This window comes from Oncorhynchus clarkii, chromosome 9 (assembly GCF_045791955.1).
Source record: "Oncorhynchus clarkii lewisi isolate Uvic-CL-2024 chromosome 9, UVic_Ocla_1.0, whole genome shotgun sequence".
In the NCBI taxonomy this organism is placed as follows: Eukaryota; Metazoa; Chordata; class Actinopteri; order Salmoniformes; family Salmonidae; genus Oncorhynchus; species Oncorhynchus clarkii.
The window spans coordinates 45243804-45265213 of NC_092155.1; the positions used below are offsets into that span (position 1 = coordinate 45243804).

The 21410-nt window shown below is 42.7% G+C and overlaps 1 protein-coding gene across 1 annotated transcript in view; it reads right to left on the minus strand.

Annotated features, from left to right (window-relative positions):
• Positions 1–21410, minus strand: part of LOC139416400 (Rho guanine nucleotide exchange factor (GEF) 16) — a 34271-nt gene that overhangs the window by 11675 nt on the left and 1186 nt on the right. Inside the window, exons 2-9 of the mRNA XM_071164982.1 lie at positions 17045–17715; positions 16129–16180; positions 14536–14693; positions 12321–12377; positions 8392–8552; positions 3707–3859; positions 3154–3283; positions 2384–2458 (exon numbers count right to left, since the gene is read on the minus strand). Coding sequence (XP_071021083.1) covers positions 2384–2458; positions 3154–3283; positions 3707–3859; positions 8392–8552; positions 12321–12377; positions 14536–14693; positions 16129–16180; positions 17045–17620 — 1362 coding nt within the window. The 5' untranslated portion in view covers positions 17621–17715. The remainder of the gene's footprint in view (positions 1–2383; positions 2459–3153; positions 3284–3706; positions 3860–8391; positions 8553–12320; positions 12378–14535; positions 14694–16128; positions 16181–17044; positions 17716–21410) is intronic.

Sequence of the window (21410 nt, forward strand, 5' to 3'; positions counted from 1 at the left end):
CCCTCTACATCAATCCCGCTCCAGAGTACAGGCCTCGGTGTAAAGCTCATTCCTTCGACAATAAACATGAATCCGACCATCACCTCTGGTGAGGCAAAACCGCAACTCGTCAGTGGAGAGCACTTTTTGCCAGTCCTGCCTGGTACAGCGACGGCGGGCTTGAGCCCATTGGCAACGTTGTTGCCGGTGAGGACCTGCCTTAGAACAGGCCTACAAGCCCTCAGTCCAGCCTATTGTGGACAGTCTGAGCACTGATGGAGGGATTGTGCGTTCCTGGTGTAAATCGGACAGTTGTTACCATTCTGTATCCTGTGCATCTGTTACACGTGGTCTGACACTGCGAGGACGATCAGTTGGCAATCTTGTAGTGCTGTCTTAGGCGTCTCACAGTACAGACATTGCAATTTATTGCCCTGGCCACATCTGCAGTCCTCATGCCTCCTTGCAGCCTGGGCATCTTTTTTTGTGATTTTCAGAGTCAGCAGAAAGGCCTCTTTAGTGTCCTAAGTTTTCATAACTGTGACCTAATTGCCTACCGTCTGTAAGTCATTAGTGTCTTAACGACCATTCCTTAGGTGCATGTTCATTAATTGTTTATGGTTCATTGAACAAGCATGGAGAACAGTGTTTAAACCCTTTACAATGAAGATCTGAAGTTTGCCTTTCAAAGATAATTTGTAAAAATCCCAGGGTCCTGAAAAAGGGACGTTTCTTTTTTTGCTGAGTTGATTAAATAAAAGCTCAATCTACACACAATATCCCATAATGACAACGCAAAAACAGATTTAGATTTTTTTTGCCACTTTATTAACAGAAATACATTTACATAAGTTCAGACCCTTTACTATGAGACTTAAAATGGAGCTAATGTGCATCCGGTTTCCATTGATCATCTTTGAGATGTTTCCACAACTGAGTCCACCTGTGGTAAATTCAATTGATTGGACATGATTTGGAAAGGCACACACACACACACCTGTCTATATAAAAAGGTCCCACAGTTGACAGTGCAATGTCAGAGCAAAAATCAGGTCATGAGGTTGACGGAATTGTCTATAGAGCTCAGAGAAAGGATTGTGTCAAGGCACAGATCTGGAGAAAGGTACCAAAAAAAAAAAAATGTATGCAGCATTGAAGGTCCCCAAGAAAATAACGGCCTCCATCATTCTTAAATGGAAGAAGTTTGGAACCACCGAGATTCTTCCTAGAGCTGGCCGCCCGACCAAACTGAGCAATCGGGGGAGAAGAGCCTTGGTCAGGGAGGTGACCAAGAACCTGATGGTCACTCTGACAGAGCTCCAGAGTTCCTCTGGGGAGATGGTAGTCCTTCTGGAAGGTTCTCCCATCTCTGCAGCACTCCACCAATCAGGCCTTTATGGTAGAGTAGCCAGATGGAAGCCACTCAGTAAATGACAGCCCGCTTAGAGATTACCAAAAAGGCACCTAAAGAACTTACCATGAAAACAAGATTCTCTGGTCTGACGAAACCAAGATTAAACTCTTTGGCCTGAATGCCAAGCGTCACATCTGGATGAAACCTGGCACAATCCCTACGGAGAAGCATGGTGGTGGCAGCATCATGCTGTGGGGATGTTTTTCAGCGGCAGGTACTGGGAGACTAGTCAGGAACGAGGGAAAGAGGAACGGAGCAAAGTACAGAGAACTTGCTCCAAAGTGCTCAGGACCTCACTGGGGCAAAGGTTCACCTTCCAACAGGACAACAACACTAAGCACACAGCAGTGGCTTCAGGACAAGTTTCTGAAAGTCATTGAGTGGCCCAGCCAGAGCCCGGACTTGAACATCTCTGGAGAGACCTGAAAATAGCTGTGCAGCGATGCTCCCCATCCAACCTGAGAGCTTGAGAGGATCTGCAGAGAAGAATGGAAGAAACTCCCCAAATACAGGTGTGCCAAGCTTGTAGAGTCATACCCAAGAAGACTTGAGGTTGTAGTCGCTGCCAAAAGTGCTTCAACAAATTACTGAGTAAAGAGTCTGAATACTTATGTAAATGTATTTCAGTTTATTTGTAATGAATTGCAAAAATGTCTAGATACCTATTTTTGCGTGTACATTGAGGAGAGCAAAAACAATTCAATCAATTTTAGAATAAGGCTGTAACGTAACAAAATGTGGAAAAAGTCAAGGGGTCTGAATACTTCCCGAATGCATTGTAAGTTGCTACAGCGCCAGGGTACAGCTGTAGCAGTACTGCAACATACCAACAATACACCATGCGCGATTAAGTTAGATGTATAGACCAATATGACAAATCAAAATGGATGTCTGTTTGCCGGCCCTGTGAAGCGTTCAAAAAGGTCGACATTTAGAAATGTTGGAGGACGGACGCAACAATGAACATGCAGGGTTTGTGGAGCAGCCTACCTTACTGATGGCCTTCAGGGCCCACACTGCAGCAAAGTGCTCCGCCGTTGTGTCTGGAGTTTTCTGACAGATCGTCTGGGTGGGAGAGAGAGAGAGATGGATGGATGGATGGATGATGTTGGGGGAAGGGAGGCGCTCCCAAATACTACAGAACCACCTACTATTGCCCGTCTGGATTTCAACCCCTAGATACCAGACGTCACAACTGGTTTACCCTGGGAATCTGCTTATAGAACAATGAATACCTCTAGGACCTATAGTAATAGCCTAGTCGGGTCACGTCGACTAGAGACTCCTGTCCGTATGGATCCCCAATCCATCTACGACAGGGGTTTCTAATGCTGGCCCTGTGGATGTACAGGGTGTGCAGGAATGAATTCCAGCCCAACAAACGCATCGGTTTCAAATAATCAACTAGTTGAATAATGAGTGTTGGTGTTGGCAAAAGCCTGCAGACCCAGCAGCACTCTCCAGGTCTGGAGTTAGAGAACCCTTTCCTATACCAGTGGCAGGGCTTCGACTATTATTGGTCTGGTGTCAAATCTCTCCATTAGGGTGCGCCCAAGGCCTCTCTGCAGTGTGTCATAGCAATTCAGCAATGTTTGAATCTCACGGAGCGCTCTCCTTGAGGGACATTACAAGATCAGAGGAAAATACCTAATTTTCTCCTCGCTTACCCTTGACGTTTTGAAAAGGAGGATGCGAGGAATCAAGACAGACTTTTGGGATTCACCTGTTGACTCCCATCAGAGGAATCGTGAGGGACTTACGTCTAATAGCAGCGGCAGCCGGGTGACTCTCTGCATTGGAAGGATGAGGAAGGAGATCATGGGCAGGCCTTGGGACTCACCACTCCCCTCAATCCGTTTCAGCACCTCCTTAAAAGCAGTGTTGCTCGTTCTGAGAGAGACACACACACACAAGGAGAGAAGATGAAGGAAGCCAATATAAGTCATGTTTGAATCATATCAACATCCTTTAATACTTAGCCCAATCACTGATCGGACATGACTGGATTGGTTTAACCTACGTAGTGGAAAACTTGATTTCCATTTATCCAACCATTTAGATTTGGTGATTTGATTACGGAAAGGAGGACAAAGGGATGCATGTTACAATTATTTTAAAATCAGGGTTTCTGTTATTGGCCCAGTTCAATTACTTCAGAAATGCATACTTATTTTCAACCTTACTTGATGTAATCACAGAGCTGAATTAGTTTGAATGGATAGGTGTACTCTCACCAATCTCTTACAGATCTGTACTTGAAGGATGCTATTTCTGAAGTATTCGAACAAGGCCCTTAATTTGTCCCCTACTCACAGCAGCTTCTGCAGCGTCCTCTGCTGGAAGGTCTCGTTGGAGCAGTACACGATGTAGGGCTCAAAGTGGTGGGCGGCGTGGTTCTGCACTATGTCGCTGATGTCCCGGATCACCACGTTGTCTTGGTGACGCCTTTCAAGGTCGTCGAAAAACCTGTCGAGAACAGAACACATACATAACTGTTCCCTTCCCTCTCTAACCATAACAGCTACTGTACCGGAGCAGCCATTTAATAATAACCGTAAAAGCAGTTACATGGAGAATATTCCAAGCGCAGCCAGCAGCAGCATTGTGCAAAGGTTGTAATTGACCTCTTAGTGCTGCCCTGAAAATGGAGCTTGTGATCTTTGATTGCTGAGACGGATAGCATGTCATAATACAGGGTTTCCCCAAACTCCATCCTTGGGCCTCCCCAGGTGCACATTTTGGGTTTTGACCTAGCACAACACAGCGGATTAAAATAATCAAAGCTTGTTGATGGGTTGGTTATTTGAAAATCAGTGCTAGAGAAAAATAATAATAATGTGCACGTGGGGGGGGGGGGGGGGTGAACCAGGACCCAGTTTGAAAAACCATGTCATAATGAACAGATCTAAAGACTTGGGTGGGTGGAGGGGGAGGGGGGGGCGACACATTGATTTTATTTGGTCGTGAACCAATATTGGAGATCGCAAATGATGTAAAAACAGTTTGTCCACTTTCAAAAAGGCATAAGGTGGTAATAAAATGTTCCACCATCTCACAGTGCACATTAATGAAAATACCACAGTCTACTACACTAAATGTGAGCCAGGAAAGCATTCAAAGAAATCAAAACAAAATTAGCTAAGCTAGTAAGGCCGATGATGTATTACTTCTAGGGCTGGGCGGTATACCGTATTTTATGATACCCCGGAAATGGATGGTTTGGATTTTTACTTTACCTTCTATACCGGTATTTGAATGTTTGGTTTGTTCAAATGTGATACGCCATATGTACTTTACTTCACTACTTGGGGCGGCAGGTAGCCTAGCGGTTAGAGAGTTGGGCCAGTAACCGAAAGGTTTCTAGATCGAATCCTTGACAAGGTAAAAAAATAAATAAGTCGTTCTGCTTCTGAACAAGGCAGTTAACCCACTGTTCCTAGGCCATCATTGTAAATAAGAATGTTTAACTGACTTGCCTAGTTAAATAAACTTGAGTCATCTCTCTCCGCTCTTTCTCTGTGCCGCTTTGCACACAGATCTAGCTACGCCCCCTGTCACTCAAGGAACGCATTTGATGTTCCTCAACCACGACACTTGCGTTCAGTCTGCATGGTCAATGCAGCACAATTCGGTTTTCACTTTACTTCTTAATATAAATCCACTAGCGTTCTATAATGACACTGCTAGTTTGTCTTTTCCTTAGCAAGTTGCCCTAAATCTTGTGAGTCGCTAATTGTTAGCCGCTAATGCTAATAAATGTACTGAGTAAGAGCAAACATAGCGAGCTAATAGTCTGATGGTGTAGACCTAAATCAGCATGTCATTTGTGCAACAGTATCTTCTTGCTTTGCATATTCCGCTTTGTTCTAGAACATGTTAGCTACATGAAGTAGCTAAGAGAAAACATGCAATGTAGCCAAAGCTTATAGGCTCCCCTAGGAAACAAATATCAACACTAGATCCTACCCTGTCGCAATAACTCCTCCCTGGCATTTTAATTCGTTGTCATCGCAAACTGTATTTTTTACAAATGTATCTGTTATTTTACCAGGTAAGTTGACTGAGAACACGTAACCATTCCCCAGGTCATTGCTGCAAATGAGAACAGGGGAGAGGGGGATGAATGAGCCAATTATAAACTGGGGATTATTAGGTGACCATGATGGTTTGAGGGCCAGACTGGGAATTTAGCCAGGACACAGGGGTTAACACCCCTACTCTTACGATAAGTGCCATGGGATCTTTAATAACCTCAGAGAGTCAGGACACCCGTTTAACTTCCCATTCGAAAGACGACACCCTACACAGGGCAGTGTCCCCAATCCCTGGGGCATTGGGATATTTTTTTTAGACCAGAGGAAAGAGTGCCTCCTACTGGCCCTCCAACACCACTTCCAGCAGCATCTGATCTCCCATCCAGGAACTGACCAGGACCAACCCTGCTTAGCTTCAGAAGCAAGCCAGCAGTGGTATGCAGGGTGGTATATGCTGCTGGCTATATTATAGAATAGTCATTCTAGTTCTATAATTCCAACAGTTTTGCTCTAATTCACAAGTCAAATCGCAACATTTGGTTAAAAATAAGTCCTAGATTATTTGCCCATATCGTGCAGTCCTACGTGGCAGTGTGGAAATTCTCAATTGAGCAGTGGTGTAAAGTACTTATGTAAAAATACTTTACGTACTATTTAAGTCGGTTTTTTGGGTATCTGTACTTGACTATTTGATAACTTTTACGTCACAACATTCCCCCCAAAAATACTGTACTTTTAACTCCATACATTTTCCCTGACACCTAAAAGTACTTACATTTTGAATGCTTAGCAGACTAGGAAAATGGTCCAATTCACTCACACACTTGTTAAGAGAAAATCCCTGGTTATCTACTGCCTCTGATCTGGAGGACTCACTAAACACAAATGCTTTGTTTGTAAATTGTGTCTGAATGTGCACCTGGCTATCTGTAGATTAAAAACAAATAAAATGGTGCCATCTAGTTTGCTTAATGTAAGGAATTTGAAATGATTTACACTTTTGATACTTAATTATATTTAAAACCCATATTTCTACTCAAGTAGTATTTTACTTGGTGACTTTCACTTGAGTCATTTTCTATTAAGGCATCTTTACTGTTACTCAAGTAGGAAAATTGGGTACTTTTTCCACCACTGCAATTAAGTGCTGAAATTGGTTTTGGTTGAAGTTGAATTGAACAGTATAAAACAATCAGAATGCAGAAAGACTCATTGAAATCACTTAGAATGCGTGTTCTGCCACCCTAGGATCACTCACTACTCAAAGAAAATGTAGAACTTATTGTTCAAAAACTAAACTTTTTAAATACCATGATATATTTTGGCCATATCACCCAGCCCTAGCTTCTAATAGTACAATTTCCAATGTGCCAGTAGATAATAAAGCTACAGTTGTTACTTCCAGCCCCACCCATTACAGGGACTCATTTTTTGCTGACAAACCTTGAGTAAACTGACACCCAAAACAACAACTCAACTGAAGCAGCAATGTCACACACACACACACACACTACCACACGATAGTCGAGCAAACCCTGTCAAGACAAGTTCCACCCATCAGTTTCAATAGAACTGCGCACTTTCCATTCAATTTTAACTGTGGGCAGCCGCATAACGATTTGTGCAATTGCCATTGACAGAGACTAGATCAATTTTCATTCAAAAAGCAGCAGTAACAATAACAATGTAGCCTTGAACGCAACATCATTATTAAGCTCTGCTGAATACCATCTGACCTACTAGGCAGTAGAACCGGTTGAGCCAGCGTGTCTAAACACGCTCCGTGAGTCCTTCCAGGAGACTTGCTCCTGTTCAAATTCCATCGGAGACTGCGTTTACACAGGCAGCCCATTCTGATCTTATATCCTACCAATCACATCAGATCTTGTTCAGAGCTGATCTGATTGGACAAAAGACCAATTAGTGAAAGAAATATCAGAATTGGTCCAGCTGTGTAAAGGCAGCCTAAATGAACCCATTGTGAACCTTTAAGCTGGGCAAACAACCAAATCTAAAATGGGAATAAAAGTACAGTATTTAATTACTAGATTACTGACAGATTTTTATTCACAGATGTTGCAATGTTGTGTCAATGTTTGTCCATACAAGCATTTCCAAAACATTGATAAGAATCATTTCGCTCTAGGTATGTCTGTGTTACTAGTCCTAGCTAGAAGAGCCAGGTCTGCTAGACTTCATTGAACCTCAAGATAAGATGCAAATTCACTCTTTAGATGGCCTGTAGTTTCTCGGAGATAGAGCAAGATAAATGAAATAATTATTTCCACCATCAAAGTCACATAAGTAATGAAGGACTTGACTAACTAACAACAACCTAAAGCTGAGGGTCAAGGAATATGTTGTTTCAGCCTCAGCCTGCACTTCTGAATGCCTCCAGCTGCTCGGTTTGTGGAATTTGATGCTTATGGTGAGATCTCCTAGTGCTAGCCTAGTCCAGATATGGTTGTGCTTCAGCCAACTGTGCAGCCCTGACTATTATGCATTAGTGATACAAATAAATCGATAGTTACATATCGGGACATTATTTATGACGATATAGCGTATCACTTTGACAAAATAATTTGTGCTAGTTAGCTGTCCCTGCACCAACACAACTGAGAATGCCAACAGTGTGCAAAGCTGTCAAGACATAGGGTGGCTATTTTGAATCTCAAATATATTTAGATTTGTTTAACACTTTTTTGGTTACTACATGATTCCATATGTGTTATTTCATAGTTTTGATGTCTTCACCATTTTCTTACAATGTAGAAAATAAAGAAAAACCTTTGAATGAGTCAGTGGGTCCAAACTTTTGACTGGTACTGTATATAGGCCACGGCCCCGTTTGCCATTAAATAACCTCACTATTCCAACTGCAGGCCAGATAGACATGTTGTGACCTTCATACTGAGACCATCCTAATCCAGCAGTCTCCAACTGGAGTCCGGAGAAATGTAGTACCTTTTGCTGACACCTTCGATGACAGTGATGTTGGAGAAGAGATGGTGGTGCTCGGTGGCAGTTATGGTCTTCCGCAGTGCCTCGCTCCCTTTGAAGTGCCTCACCAGGATGCCCAGGCTGTGGAGGTACGAGAACTCTGAGGTGATGATCTCAAATATGGCCTGCCAAAACCACATGAGAGAATGTCAGTGGGGGGGGGCTTATATAGCAGGGTGAATCCCAAAAAGAAGACCTGTATTGTGCAATGAACAAAAATACTTCAAAAACCCAACAATTTCAAAGACTTTACTGAGTTAGGGCTGTGGCGAGCTGCTTATTGTCATGCAAGAGACTGCCAGTTTCTCTAAATTGACCGTTAATGAACAAAAACAGGTTTAGCATCTACAAGCCTCCACACATACAAGCAGCTGCTACATGCCATCTACATTTAAAAAAGTAAAACAAATCAATTTAACATACACATCACAATAAATCCATCATTTTAGTCAGGTCTAAAGAAACATGATGTATTTAAGAAGAACAGAATAGGAGTTGGCCTACATTATCTGGCTATGTGCCATAAAATGACAAGTCCCATGACAATTTTATTGCAAGAAGAATGGAATTCAACCTAACTGAATGAAATTGAAAGGGTATTTTCCCCATTACAGAGCGAGTGCACGTACGAAGTGGCCATGTTGAGCGTAAAAGTGATCATTTGAAACAGGTCCTATATGCTAAATTAAAGTTGCCGAATAAATCCGTTCCAAATGATAAACCTTTTATGTTTTGATCTAAGATATTCTTTGGGCTGCATGATGCGATTATAAGCCATTGATTTGAGAAAGTAGCAAAAAAAAGTGATCATATTTTGACCCAGTCTATTTAACGTAATCTTGTCTTTCAAATTCATTTTACATATTAGTAATTTAAAATGGCTTTTCCGCAGGTTCGTTTTGTAGGCTACTTCGGTTTTATAGCGGAGCATGTGCTTAATATGAGCAGCTGAGAAATAATATAACATGCATCAACCACTGATATTCCTGTCGTGCAGTTACATGTTTTCGCAATGAAACATTTCACTAAACTGTTTGACGCTCAAGAAAGGAATAAAGGAGAGGAGATGGATGGTGGTGAGATATTCTGTATAGCTTATGATAATGTCCCAATTCATTATGAAAATATATTTTTCACAATCCCTATTACTAGGCTATTTAAAATCAAATTCACTAATTGTAGACAAACCCTGCAAAAATCAACAAACCTACGTTCTTTCCCAGACTCGTGTATAGACATTTAAGTGTAGCATAAGGTAACCAGTCAATCCAATATGCATAATAATACTACAGTCCACTCAACGTGATTACTTGAATGTTAGTTTTTGGAGGAGTATATTTTGGGGCTTGGGCTCATAAGCCTATCATATGGAGGTTTTGAATTAATCACCTTACAAAGTGCCGTTTATTTCATTGTGTTAGGCTTTGAAACATCCACAAAAACTAAAAACATGTTTTACACTGTTTCAACCTGCTGTTGAAGATTTTTCTTCAAATTGATCATCACAGTGAGGGGAGTTGTAAAAGTACCATAGGCCTGCTGTTTTGATTAGTGATTAATGTGATTTTCAAATGCATTTACATTGATGTCAGAGAGTTTAGAGGGACAATAGAGCCCTGAGTACCAGGCTAATGACCGCCAGGTCCTAATGACAAGTTGGGTACAACCAAAGCATGTCCAAAGTGCATAAAATGAGATTGCATGATTCAACAGTCACATGGAATTTTACTGCGGTCATGACTCATTATTGCCAGTGTGGCGGTAATATGGTCACCGCTACAGCTCTAGTTACAGTTCATATAAAAGGAAAATAAGTCAATTGAAATAAATTCATTAAGCCCTAATATATGGATCTCATATGACTGGATACAGATATGTACATGTTGGGTCACAGATATATATATATATTTTTTAAAGGTGGGGTGTGGATCAGAAAACCAGTCAGTATCTGGCATGATCATGGCCTCATGAAGCTCAACATCTCCTTTGCATAGAGTTGATCAGGCTGTTGATTGAGTGAGACAACATGCCACAATGGCTGTGCGAAGTTGCTGGATATTGGGGGGGGGGGGGGGGGGGGGACTGAAACACGCAGTCATACACGTCGATCCAGAGCATCTCAAACATGCTCAATGAGTGACATGTCTGGTGAGTATACAGGCCATGGAAGAACTGGGACATTTTCAGCTTCCAGGAATTGTGTAAAGATCCTTAAGACATGGGGCCGTGCATTATCATGCTGAAACATGAGGTGACCGCGGCGGATGAATGGCATGACAATGGGCCTCAGGATCTCGTCATGGTATGTCTATGCATTCAAATTGCCATCGATAAAATGCAAGTGTTAGTTGTCTACAGCTTACACCTGCCGATATCATAACCCCACCATTGGGTACTCTGTTCACAACATTGACAAACCGCTCGCCAACACTACGCCATATATGCGGTCTGCTGTCTGCAATCTGACCAGTACAGTTGAAACCGGGATTCATCCGAGAAGAGCACACTTCTCCAGCGTGTCAGTGGCCATCGAAGGTGAGCATTTGCCCACTGAAGTCCGTTACGACTCCAAACTGCAGTCAGGTCAAGACCTTGGCGAGGACGACGAGCACACAGATGAGCTTCCCTGAAACGGTTTCTGAGTTTGTGCAGAACTTCTTCGGTTGTGCAAATCCCCAGTTTCATCAGCTGTCTGGGTAGCTGGTCTCAGACAATCTCGCAGGTGAAGAAGCTGGATGTAGAAGTCCTGGGCTGGCGTGGTTACACATGGTCTGCGGTTGTGAGGCCGGTTGGATGTACTGCCAAAGGTCTCTAAAATGATGTTGAGGCAGCTTATGGTAGAGAAATGAAATTCTCTGGCAACAGCTATGGTGGACATTTTAGTGTGGCCTTTTGTCCCCAGCACAAGGTGCACCTGTGTAATGATCATGCAGTTTAATCAGCTTGATTTGCCACATGGATTATCTTGGCAAAGGAGAAAATGCTCACTAACAGGGATGTAAACAAATCTGTGCACAAAATGAGAGAAATAAGCATTTGTGTATATGGAACATTTCTGGGATTTTTTTTATTTCAGCTCATGAAACATGGGACCAACACTTTACATGTTGCATTTATATTTTTGTTTAGTGTCTTTACAAATAGTGGTATACATATACAAAGGTCTGAGCAGCTCAGCATTCAAAGATACAACTGGACGCATACTGCTAACGACAATAATTAGCAAACAGCAGCAATGATAGAGAACGTAGCATCGCCATTTCGTTTGTTTCATTCGCAGACACGTCCCTAGAGTTAACTATTATAGTGAAATAATCTTACAAGATGTGTAAAGGATTAAATGGGATAATAATATTGTGAATGGGATGCAAAGGCCACTTGTTTGGAAACCAAAAAGGTCGCTGAAAGGTGAAACTATTTTGAAGAAAACTTTATTTTAATGACGTCTACTATGTGTTCCCAACTTGTATGGGAACAAAATGTTAAACATCTTTTACCATTTTGATTGGACCATGTCCAATTCATACACAATAGAGAGCCATGCCTGTACATTACAATGGTTGTTGCTTCCAAAGGACACTTTAATGCAATAAAATATACGTATTTGCCTTACAGAAGATGTATCACTGATAAATCTAGTTTGGAGCTCAGCTAGCTGCTTGTAAGACTTTTGAGAAGGGTGATCGTGCTATTGACATTACAGGGTTAGCCAGCAGGAGTGGAGGGACTAAGGCAGCCAACAAATGAAGGGAGTGGCTGCATTTAGCACACAGAGAGCATGCCGGGTGGACTTTGATATTTAGACAATAGTGTGTTCTGACTACCAATAGAAGAGTCCCAGAGCAGGCACTCTCAAAGACCCTGCTGTAAACTCAAAACACAGAGTCCCTTACCTCCTGTCGCTTCCGCTCCTCAGCAGAGATCATCTGAAGAATGTCGTTATCCTTCACCTGAGGCATAGAGGAAGATGTTTACAGCAAAATGATTAGTACACGTTTTAACTGTCTACCACAGCATATTGGAGTTGAAATTAAATAATGAATATGAGCTGAAGGTGCAGACTTTTACATCCAAATCAGGTGAATGGTGTAGGAATTAGAGCACTCTTTATATGTGGTCCCCCTCCCTTTTTTTAAGGGACCAAAAGTAATTGGATAATTGGCTACTCAGTTGTTCCATGGCCAGGTGTGTTTTATTCCCTCATTCATTCACTTACAAGTAAGCAGACAAAAAGGTCAAGAGTTGAGTAAGTGTGGCATTTGGAATCTGTTGCTGTTAACCCTCAATACAAAATCCAAAAGAGCTGTCACTTCACTGCAGTGAAGCAAGCCCTCATTAGGCTGAAATATCTAAACACACACGTCAACGAGATAGCAAAAACATTAGATGTGGCCAAATCAACTATTTGGTACATTCTTAAAAAGAACAAACGCACTGGTGAACTCAGGAACACCAAAAAGTCCACAGAAAACAAATGGTGGATGACAGAATAATTCTTTCCCTGGTGAAAACTCCTTTCACAACAGTTGGCCAGATCAGGAACATCCTCCAGGAGGCAGGACTATGTGTCAAAGTCAACATTCAAGAGAAGACTTCACCCGAGTAAATAAATAGGGTTTACCACAAGATGTAAACCATTGGGAAGCCTCAAACAGGAAGATCAGATTAGTTTGCCAAAAAAACATTTAAAAGCCTGTACAGTTCCGGAACAACATCCCATGAACAGACGAGACAAAGATTAACTTGTACCAGAATGATGGGAAGAGTATGAATGGAAGGAACTGCTCATAATCCAAAGCATACCACCTCATCTCTGAAGCATGGTGGAGGTGGTGTTATGGCGTGGGATTGTGTGGCTGCTAATGGAACTGGTTCCCTTGTATTTATTTATAGATAATGTGACTGCTAACAAAAGCAGCAGGATGAATTCTGAAGTGTTTAGGGCCATTTTAACTGCTCAGATTCTGCCAATTGCTACAAAACTCATTGGATGGCACTTTACAGTGCAGATGGACAATGACCCGAAGCGTACTGCGAAAGCAACCCAATACTTTAAGGCAAAGAAGTAGAATGTTCTGCAATGGTTAAGTCAATCACCTGACCTGAATCCAATTGAGCATGCATTTCACTTGAAGGCAAAACGCCCCAAGAACAAGCATGAATTGAAGACAGCTGCACTAAAAGGCCTGGCAGAGCATCACCAGGGAAGAAACCCAGCAACTGATGATGCTATGGGTTCCAGACTTCTGGAATGTTAGTTAGTTTGTCCAATTACTTTCGAGCCCCTAAAATTGGGGGGCTATGCACAAAAATGGTTGTAATTCCTACACGGTTCAGACAATAATTGACAAAGATGAAAGTCTACACTTAAAGCACATCTTGATTGTTTCCCTTCAAATCCATTGCGTTCATATACAGAGCCAAAATCATGCAAATTGTCACTGTCCTAATACTTATGGACCTAACTGTAATAGGTTGCTTAAGCAGTATGACAGAGCACGCAGTCAGACAATTGTATCCATATGGGAATGCAATTGCACTGAAAATGTTGTAAAATGCAGCGTTATGATGGTATTGAGCCTCTATTAATGAAATGACCAATACTGTCAGGTGAGTTTGTTTTGAATTCATTTATAAATAATGGTTCAAATAGAATTGAACACCACCTTTTAATTTAAAACAGTATATTTGTCTTTATGGAACTAGGCAAGTATACAAAGTTAAATGGAAAATGATATCAGTTCTGTTCCTAAAATCTTTAATTTTAAGTCCGAGTGATATATTGTGACTAAGTTGAATCTAAGAGTGCAAGTTATTTTAGGATGTTTAGGCCACATTTTCATAAACGCAATCAATGCATTGTTTACTTCACAAGGCTTTCTGTAGCGCTTTAATTAAAATTCTAAGACAGCCACAAAGCAATTAAGATTGGGTTCAAATTTCAGAAACCCATCCCTTTTACTGCCTTCTTTAAAGCGTATGATCCACGCCGAAGTTCAGTGTTGATGCACAGTCACACAGATATCTGCTGTCATGGTTCGGACCACACATCTGTGCCCCTACCAGTCCCCGCTGGCCTGGAAGACCCCTCTGCTCCTCCCTGCTTACCTGCTGTAGCGAGCTCCAGGTGACCTGCGCTGGCCTGTAGCTCTTTACCACAATGGCCTGGTCCTCCCCGGGTGGCTCCACGTGGACAAAGTCATCATCATCCGCAATAGTGGTGGGCTGCAGCCCCCGCTCCGTGATCTCCTGGTACAGCCGAGGATCTATGGGCAAGAGAAACGTATTGGAATAACTATTGTTCCATGCAATGTTGAAATGGCTTTTGTAGTCATGTGATACTGACATGGAAAATGTTGAAATGTTTGTAGAACTTCAAGTCCTCACTTCACTGTCATTAAGAACACTTCATTTGACACATTCAGCATGGTTACATGCACACAATAATAAATTTATTGTGGATAGTCTGATTAATATACGTTACATGCTTTGCAAGAAGAACGATTTCCCTAACAAGCCTGTATATAGCACATCTGAAAATCAGGCTACTGATGTGCCTTCTGATACATGCAAAACATTAGCTTTCTACCACAATGACCATGTTATTTTTGCGAAGACTATTTGATATGGAGTTGGGACATAGTTCTCACATACAAATTTTAAGATGCATATACGTTTTTCCGCACTCACTTTAACTGCGCACAAGAGCGAGGATTGCGCTACCGGTGCTGGCATGTGCATAGATCAAATATACAGCCAATTAAGCGTTCCAGTACCATGTCCTAATAATTCAAAAGATTGCTCAGAAAACTAGGTGCTTTAAAATTGGCATGTTTACTTTATGACTTTAACGTGATTAAGATAAGCAGATCAAGGTGCTTACATGACTAATACCATACTCCGCCTTCTGCCATAATCAGTTTAATATTGAGTTATTAGTGTGCATGTTAACGTACTTAATGACAAATATCCAGTATCTCTAGGAGCAATAGTTACGATTTGTCGGGTTGAATATTTTCTTAGCTATAAAATAAGCGTTTAAAACACGTTTTTATCCAGGGTTTCCCCATTTTCTGCCTGCGGGATGCCATTGTCCATTCTAGAACACAGGCACACGAGTATCTCCCACTTCTACATGTGGAAAATGGGAGACCCTGGATAAAAACTGAGTTTTAAATGCTTATTTGATAGCGAAGGACACATTCAACCCGACGAATCATAATTATTGTTCCTAGAAATACTAGATATGCCTCTAACGTTATTTTGGTGAAACTGAGTAGTTGGTTTGGTTGATCAAGGACGCCAGGCTACGGAAGTTTCCGCAACGAGCCATCTGTCTAAACAATGGCTCGTTGCAGGACAAAGCCACATGCTAACCAGGAATGAGGGTCAACCAATTCTATTTGAACTTCAAGAAGTGAATTGAAAATAAATGACAGAAATCTTCACTCGAAAGAAATATTGCGCAATTATAGATTCATGAACTGGATTTTGATTAAGCCCGACTTTCCATATTTAAAGATGTATTGAATAACCAAGAGGCTAACATTTGTCATTTGATCTTTTCCGGTCATCTGCTAGCCTGGGTGCCAGTCTGTTTCTGCTCTTTTGCAAACTTATGCAGAAATACACTGGCAGTACTAGTCATCTGTATCTCTAGGGGCAAAGCCCCGTCAGCCGGGAGGAGTGACACATAGGTACCGTCTTTGAATGAGCCCCCGTGCCTCTGGTTCCTCTTTCTCCCCAAGGTTCTCTAGAAAGGAGATGGTGGAAACATGAGTTAATCATAGAACAGGCATCATCAACTCGATTCAGCCACAGGATGATTTCTTCTTGAGCGGATGATCAGGGGGCCGGGAACATAATTACAAATCATTTGCAGACTACATAAAGCCCAAACATATAATATTTGGCTAAGACATCATTTCAAACCTTGCTTACGTTGGTATACAATCACATACAGTATATCTCACGATTATTTGTGGGAATACTTTGAAACATATTTCAAAAGATAAAAATCACTTGGAGCTGATTTACAGTCTTGTCGTCACCCCCCCCCCCACCAAAAATTGTATTAAAAAAAAATAACCCGCACCGGGAAAAATTTGGCCCACGCGCCACCAGTTGGGGAACATTGTCACAGAGGAATGAATGTGGGAGAGGACCTCCACAGAAGGACATGGCGCCCTCTCAATTTGGTCAGTATGTTTTGCTCCATGTTAAAACCATAGGGTTGTCAGTCGAGGAAGTTCTGCACTAACAGTTTATGCACGGGAAGCGGTCCTGGAAATTTGACCTCGCTAACTAAAAAGATGGCTTCTAACTTAGGGACTTATCACCAGCACTTTGGCACTGATGACTCAAGACAGCTAGGTTGCTGAATAGACACACTGAGGAGTGAGGTGTCCAATACAACTATCCCTTCCAGAACCACAGAAGTTTCCTACCACAGTTTCAGTGATTGAAAATAGCCAACAGACCTGGTCTCCCAGGTCTAAAGCAAACATGTTCAATCTTAAACAAAGTGCATGAGGAGCACCAGGACCAGGGTTGCCTACCGCTAGGGGATAGCAGGGGGCTAGAGGTGAAATTCAGCCAGCGACACGCTCACACTTGCCTTGCGTCCGGGAAGGTGTGCCGGCCCTGGGCTGGAGGCTCTGCTGTCCTCCTTTACAGGCATGAGCGTGTTCGCGCCCCCGTTGTTCACAGCAATGGCTTCCATGTCAGGGCTGGTCACCGCCACCCGGTACGACTGGTTCCTGCGGTTCCTCCTCGATGCGAAGCCATTCCCGTCACTGTCGTAGTCCTCCCAGGATGCATCAGGCTCCATGGCAGAGTGACGGCTCCTGGAGGAGGAGGTGGTGGAGTCGGCCTCCAGACCCAAGGGGAAGGTGACCACGGTGGTGTGGTGGCGGGGCTTACTGGGCCGACTGGTCACCGCCAGACTCTTGGGGATTAGCTGCTGGGTGCCCAGCTTCCGCGCCGCCGCACTCTGAGTGCTCAGGACCACCAGCTTCCGCCCCATAGAGCTTTCGGCCAATGAGGGCTCAGCCTGGGACGTGGGCGAGCCCTGCGGTTGGCCATGGTGGTTGTCCAGTGAGTCACAGTCCAGCTGCAGGTCGGAAGAGAAGCGTTGCTCCAGCAGGAGGGAGGTCTGGTCGCCCATGGACCCGTCTGATTGTCTGTTGGACATTCCTCGTCCGTGGTCCCGGTGGTTCAACGTCTGCCTGCCTGAGAGCTTGGTTCTCTCTGCAGCGTCAGCAAAAGGCTACCATAGCAGTATAGAGACTGTTGGGACAAATACAGGAATGTCAACTGGAGCCAGGTAGGGGATTTAAGTTTTGCTATGTCTCAAAGATTACAAACTCTGTGGAATGTGGTAATTATGGGTGGAAATAGATACTGCTTTGAATGTGAATGTCCTGCTTTGAATTTCCCGCACAAATGCCAGACAACTAGCCAACCGATGTTCCCTGGCTACCCAAACTCTTTGCACTGGCCAAACGCTACGCCACTACCACGGACATTAGTTCCTTCTCCGCAATGAGTCTGGATCTGAGTATGGTCCTTGGAACGTCCCTACCACATTGAAACTTTAAAAGTGTACACTGAACAAAAATATAAAAAGCAATATGAAAACAATTGCAAAGATTTACTGAGTTAGTTTGTACAGTGCATTCGGTAAGTATTCAGACAGTGACTTCTTCCACATTGTTACATTAGCCTTATTCTAAAAAAATACATTTTGAATTCCTCTCAATCTACACACAATACCCCATAATGACAAAGCAAAAACAGGTTTAGAAATGTTTGCAAATTCAGACCCTTTACTCAGTACTTTGTAGAAGCACCTTTGGCAGCAATTACAGCCTCGAGACTTCTTGGGTATGACACTACAAGCTTGGCAAACCTGTATTTGGGGAGTTTCTCCCGTTATTTTTTGCAGATCATCTCAAGCTCGGTCAGGTTAGATGGGGAGCGTTGCTGCACAGCCATTTTCAGGTTTCTCCAGAGATGTTCGATCAGGTTCAAGTCTGGGCTCTGGCTGGGCCACTCAATGACATTCAGAAACTTGTACCAAAGCCACTCCCATGCTGTCTTGGCTGTGTGCTTAGGGCCATTGTCCTGTCGGAAGGTGAACCTTCACTCCAGTCTGAGGTCCTGTGCGCTCTGGAGCAAGTTTTCATCAAGGATCTCTGTACTTTTGCTCTGTTCATCTTTGCCTCGATCCCAAATAGCCTCCTAGTCCCTGCAACTGAAAAGCATCCCCACAGCATGATGCTGCCACCACCATGCTTCACCGTAGGGATGGTGCCAGGTTTCCTCCAGACGTGACATTTGGCATTCAGGCCAAAGACTTCAATCTTGGTTTTATCAGACCAGAGAATCATGTTTCTCATGGCCAGTTCTATAGGTGCCTTTTGGCAAACTCCAAGTAGGCTGTCATGTACCTTTTACTGAGGAGTGGCTTCCGTCTGGCCACTCTACCATAAAAGGCTGATTGGTAGAGTGCTACAGAGATGGGAGAACCTTCCAGAAGGACAACCATCTCCACAGAGGAACTCTGTCATAGTGACCATCCGGTTCTTGGTCACCTCCCTGACCAAGGCCTTTATCCCCTGATTGCTCAGCTCTAGGAAGAGTCCGTTTGGAACCACCTATTCCATTTAAGAATGATGGAGGCCACTATTCAATGCTGCAGAAATGTTTTGGTACCTTGCCCAGATCTGGGCCTTGGCACAATCCTGTCTCTGAGCTCTACAGACAATTCCTTCGACCTCATGGCTTGGTTTTTCTCTGACATGCACTGTCAACTGTGGGATCTTTATATAGATAGGTGTGTGCCTTTAAAAATCCTGTCCAATTAATTGAATTTACCACAGGTGGACTCCAATCAGGATGTGGAAATATCTCAAAGATGATCAACGGAAACAGGATGTATCCGAGCTCAATTTCAAGTCTCATAGCAAAAAATCTGAGAAGTTACGTAAATAAGGTATCTGTTTGTTTAAATGTGCAAAAAAATCTAAAACCTGTTTTCACTTTGTCATTATGGTGTATTGAGGAAGGGGAAATTTCAGAATAAGGCTATAACTTAACAAAATGTGGAAAAAGGGAAGGGGTCTGAATACTTCCGAATGCACTGTACCTTAAGGTAGGGCCGTGGATCAGAAAATAAGTCAGTATCTGGTGTGACCTCCATTTTACTCATGCAGTGCGAAACATCTCCTTCGCATAGAGTTGATCAGGCTGTTGATTGTGGCCTGTGGAATGTTGTCCCACTCTTCAATGGCTGTGTGTAGTAGCTGGATATTGGCGGGAACTGGAACACGTTATCTTACACATCAATCCAGAGCATCACAAACATGCTCAAATGGGTAACATGTCTGGTGAGTATGCAGGCCATGGAGGAACTGGGACATTTTCAGCTTTCAGGAATTGCTTACAGATCCTTGCATCATGGGGCCGTGCATGAGGTGATGGCGGCGGATGAATGGCACGACAATGGGACTCAGGATCTCGTAGCGGTATCTCTGCGCTTTCAAAAGCCGGATGTGAAGGTCCTGGGCTGGTGTAGTTACATGTGGTTTGCGGTTGGACTTGAGACATCTGGGGTATTGTGTTGTGACAAAACTGCACATTTTATTGGCCTTTTATTGTCCCCAGCACAAGCTGCACCTGTGTAATTATCATGCTGTTTAATCAGCTTCTTGATATGCCACACCTATCAGGTGGATGGATTATCTTGGGAAAGGACAAACGCTCACTAACAGATGTAAACAAATTTGTGCACAAAATTTGAGAGAAATAAGCTTTTGAAGATATATATATATATATTTTTTTTTTGTTCAGTGTAAAATGGTTACCTAGGGTTAACTTTGGGGTTAGATAAGGGTTCAAGTTTGGGTAGGGTTTAGGGTAGGCATGTCCCAAGGATCCCAGATAGCACTACCCATCTGAGTACCACCCCAACGATTTCTAGAACAAACACATTCTAACAGTTCCGTTTGGTCCCAGAAACCAATAGGTTGGGTCAGAGCCAGAACACACGTGGTTACAGCAGCGTTTGGAAAAATGTGTCATTGGCTTGATACTCTGATTGGATATAGATTAGTTTTCTACAACACCCGTTTTTTTGGAACGACCAATGATGGCAACATAGCCACGGGAAGCAGTTTGGGAATGAGGGTGCAGTGATTTGGGGCGAGAGGATGCTGAAAATTGCCTGCATTGAAGACATCTATAAATCGGTCCATTAATACAGGACTAGTAAAAGGCCCAGTGCAGTACTTTTGTGCTTTAAAAAAAAAAACGAAATGTATGAGTGTTTTCCAGCATTTGTAACTTGAGTCTGATAATTATCTCTACAAAACAGTTCATCTGATAATACTTGTGGAATATAAAAATACTTTATAATTTACAGTAGTGAGTGCATACATTTTCATACTGGTCCCCCATGGGAATCGAACCCACAACCCTAGCACTGCAAGCACCATGTTCTACCAACTGAGCTACATCATCCATTACATACCATTTGATGTTTCAATGTTCTCAATTACTGTAGTGCTTTGTTTTTCTTCATGGCGATGGAAAGTCTACAGGTACAAACCTAGATGACCAGTCTATGTACAATACAGTAATGTACATTTACATTAAGTGGTTTGTAAGGATGGTAAATTAATACTGCGCAAAAATATTTTTTCTATGTTATTTGATCAAGAAAAATATTGAATTTGATATCCTATTGGCCCGTCCTAACATGCATCTGCATATTTCCGTTAGGGAACGCCTACTGTATAAAGTGCATGTGTGCAATAACTCAATTCGCCTTTGGATTCCTTCTAAACCTTGCGAGTTTATAGAACTTTGGCAATGGGTAAAGTCTACAAAAAGTAGTCCACTCTGTTCAAAGCAGATTTGTACGGAGATCAAATGTTTCATTGTTCGCAGAATGTCGGCCAAAATGAATCTCCTTCCATCTT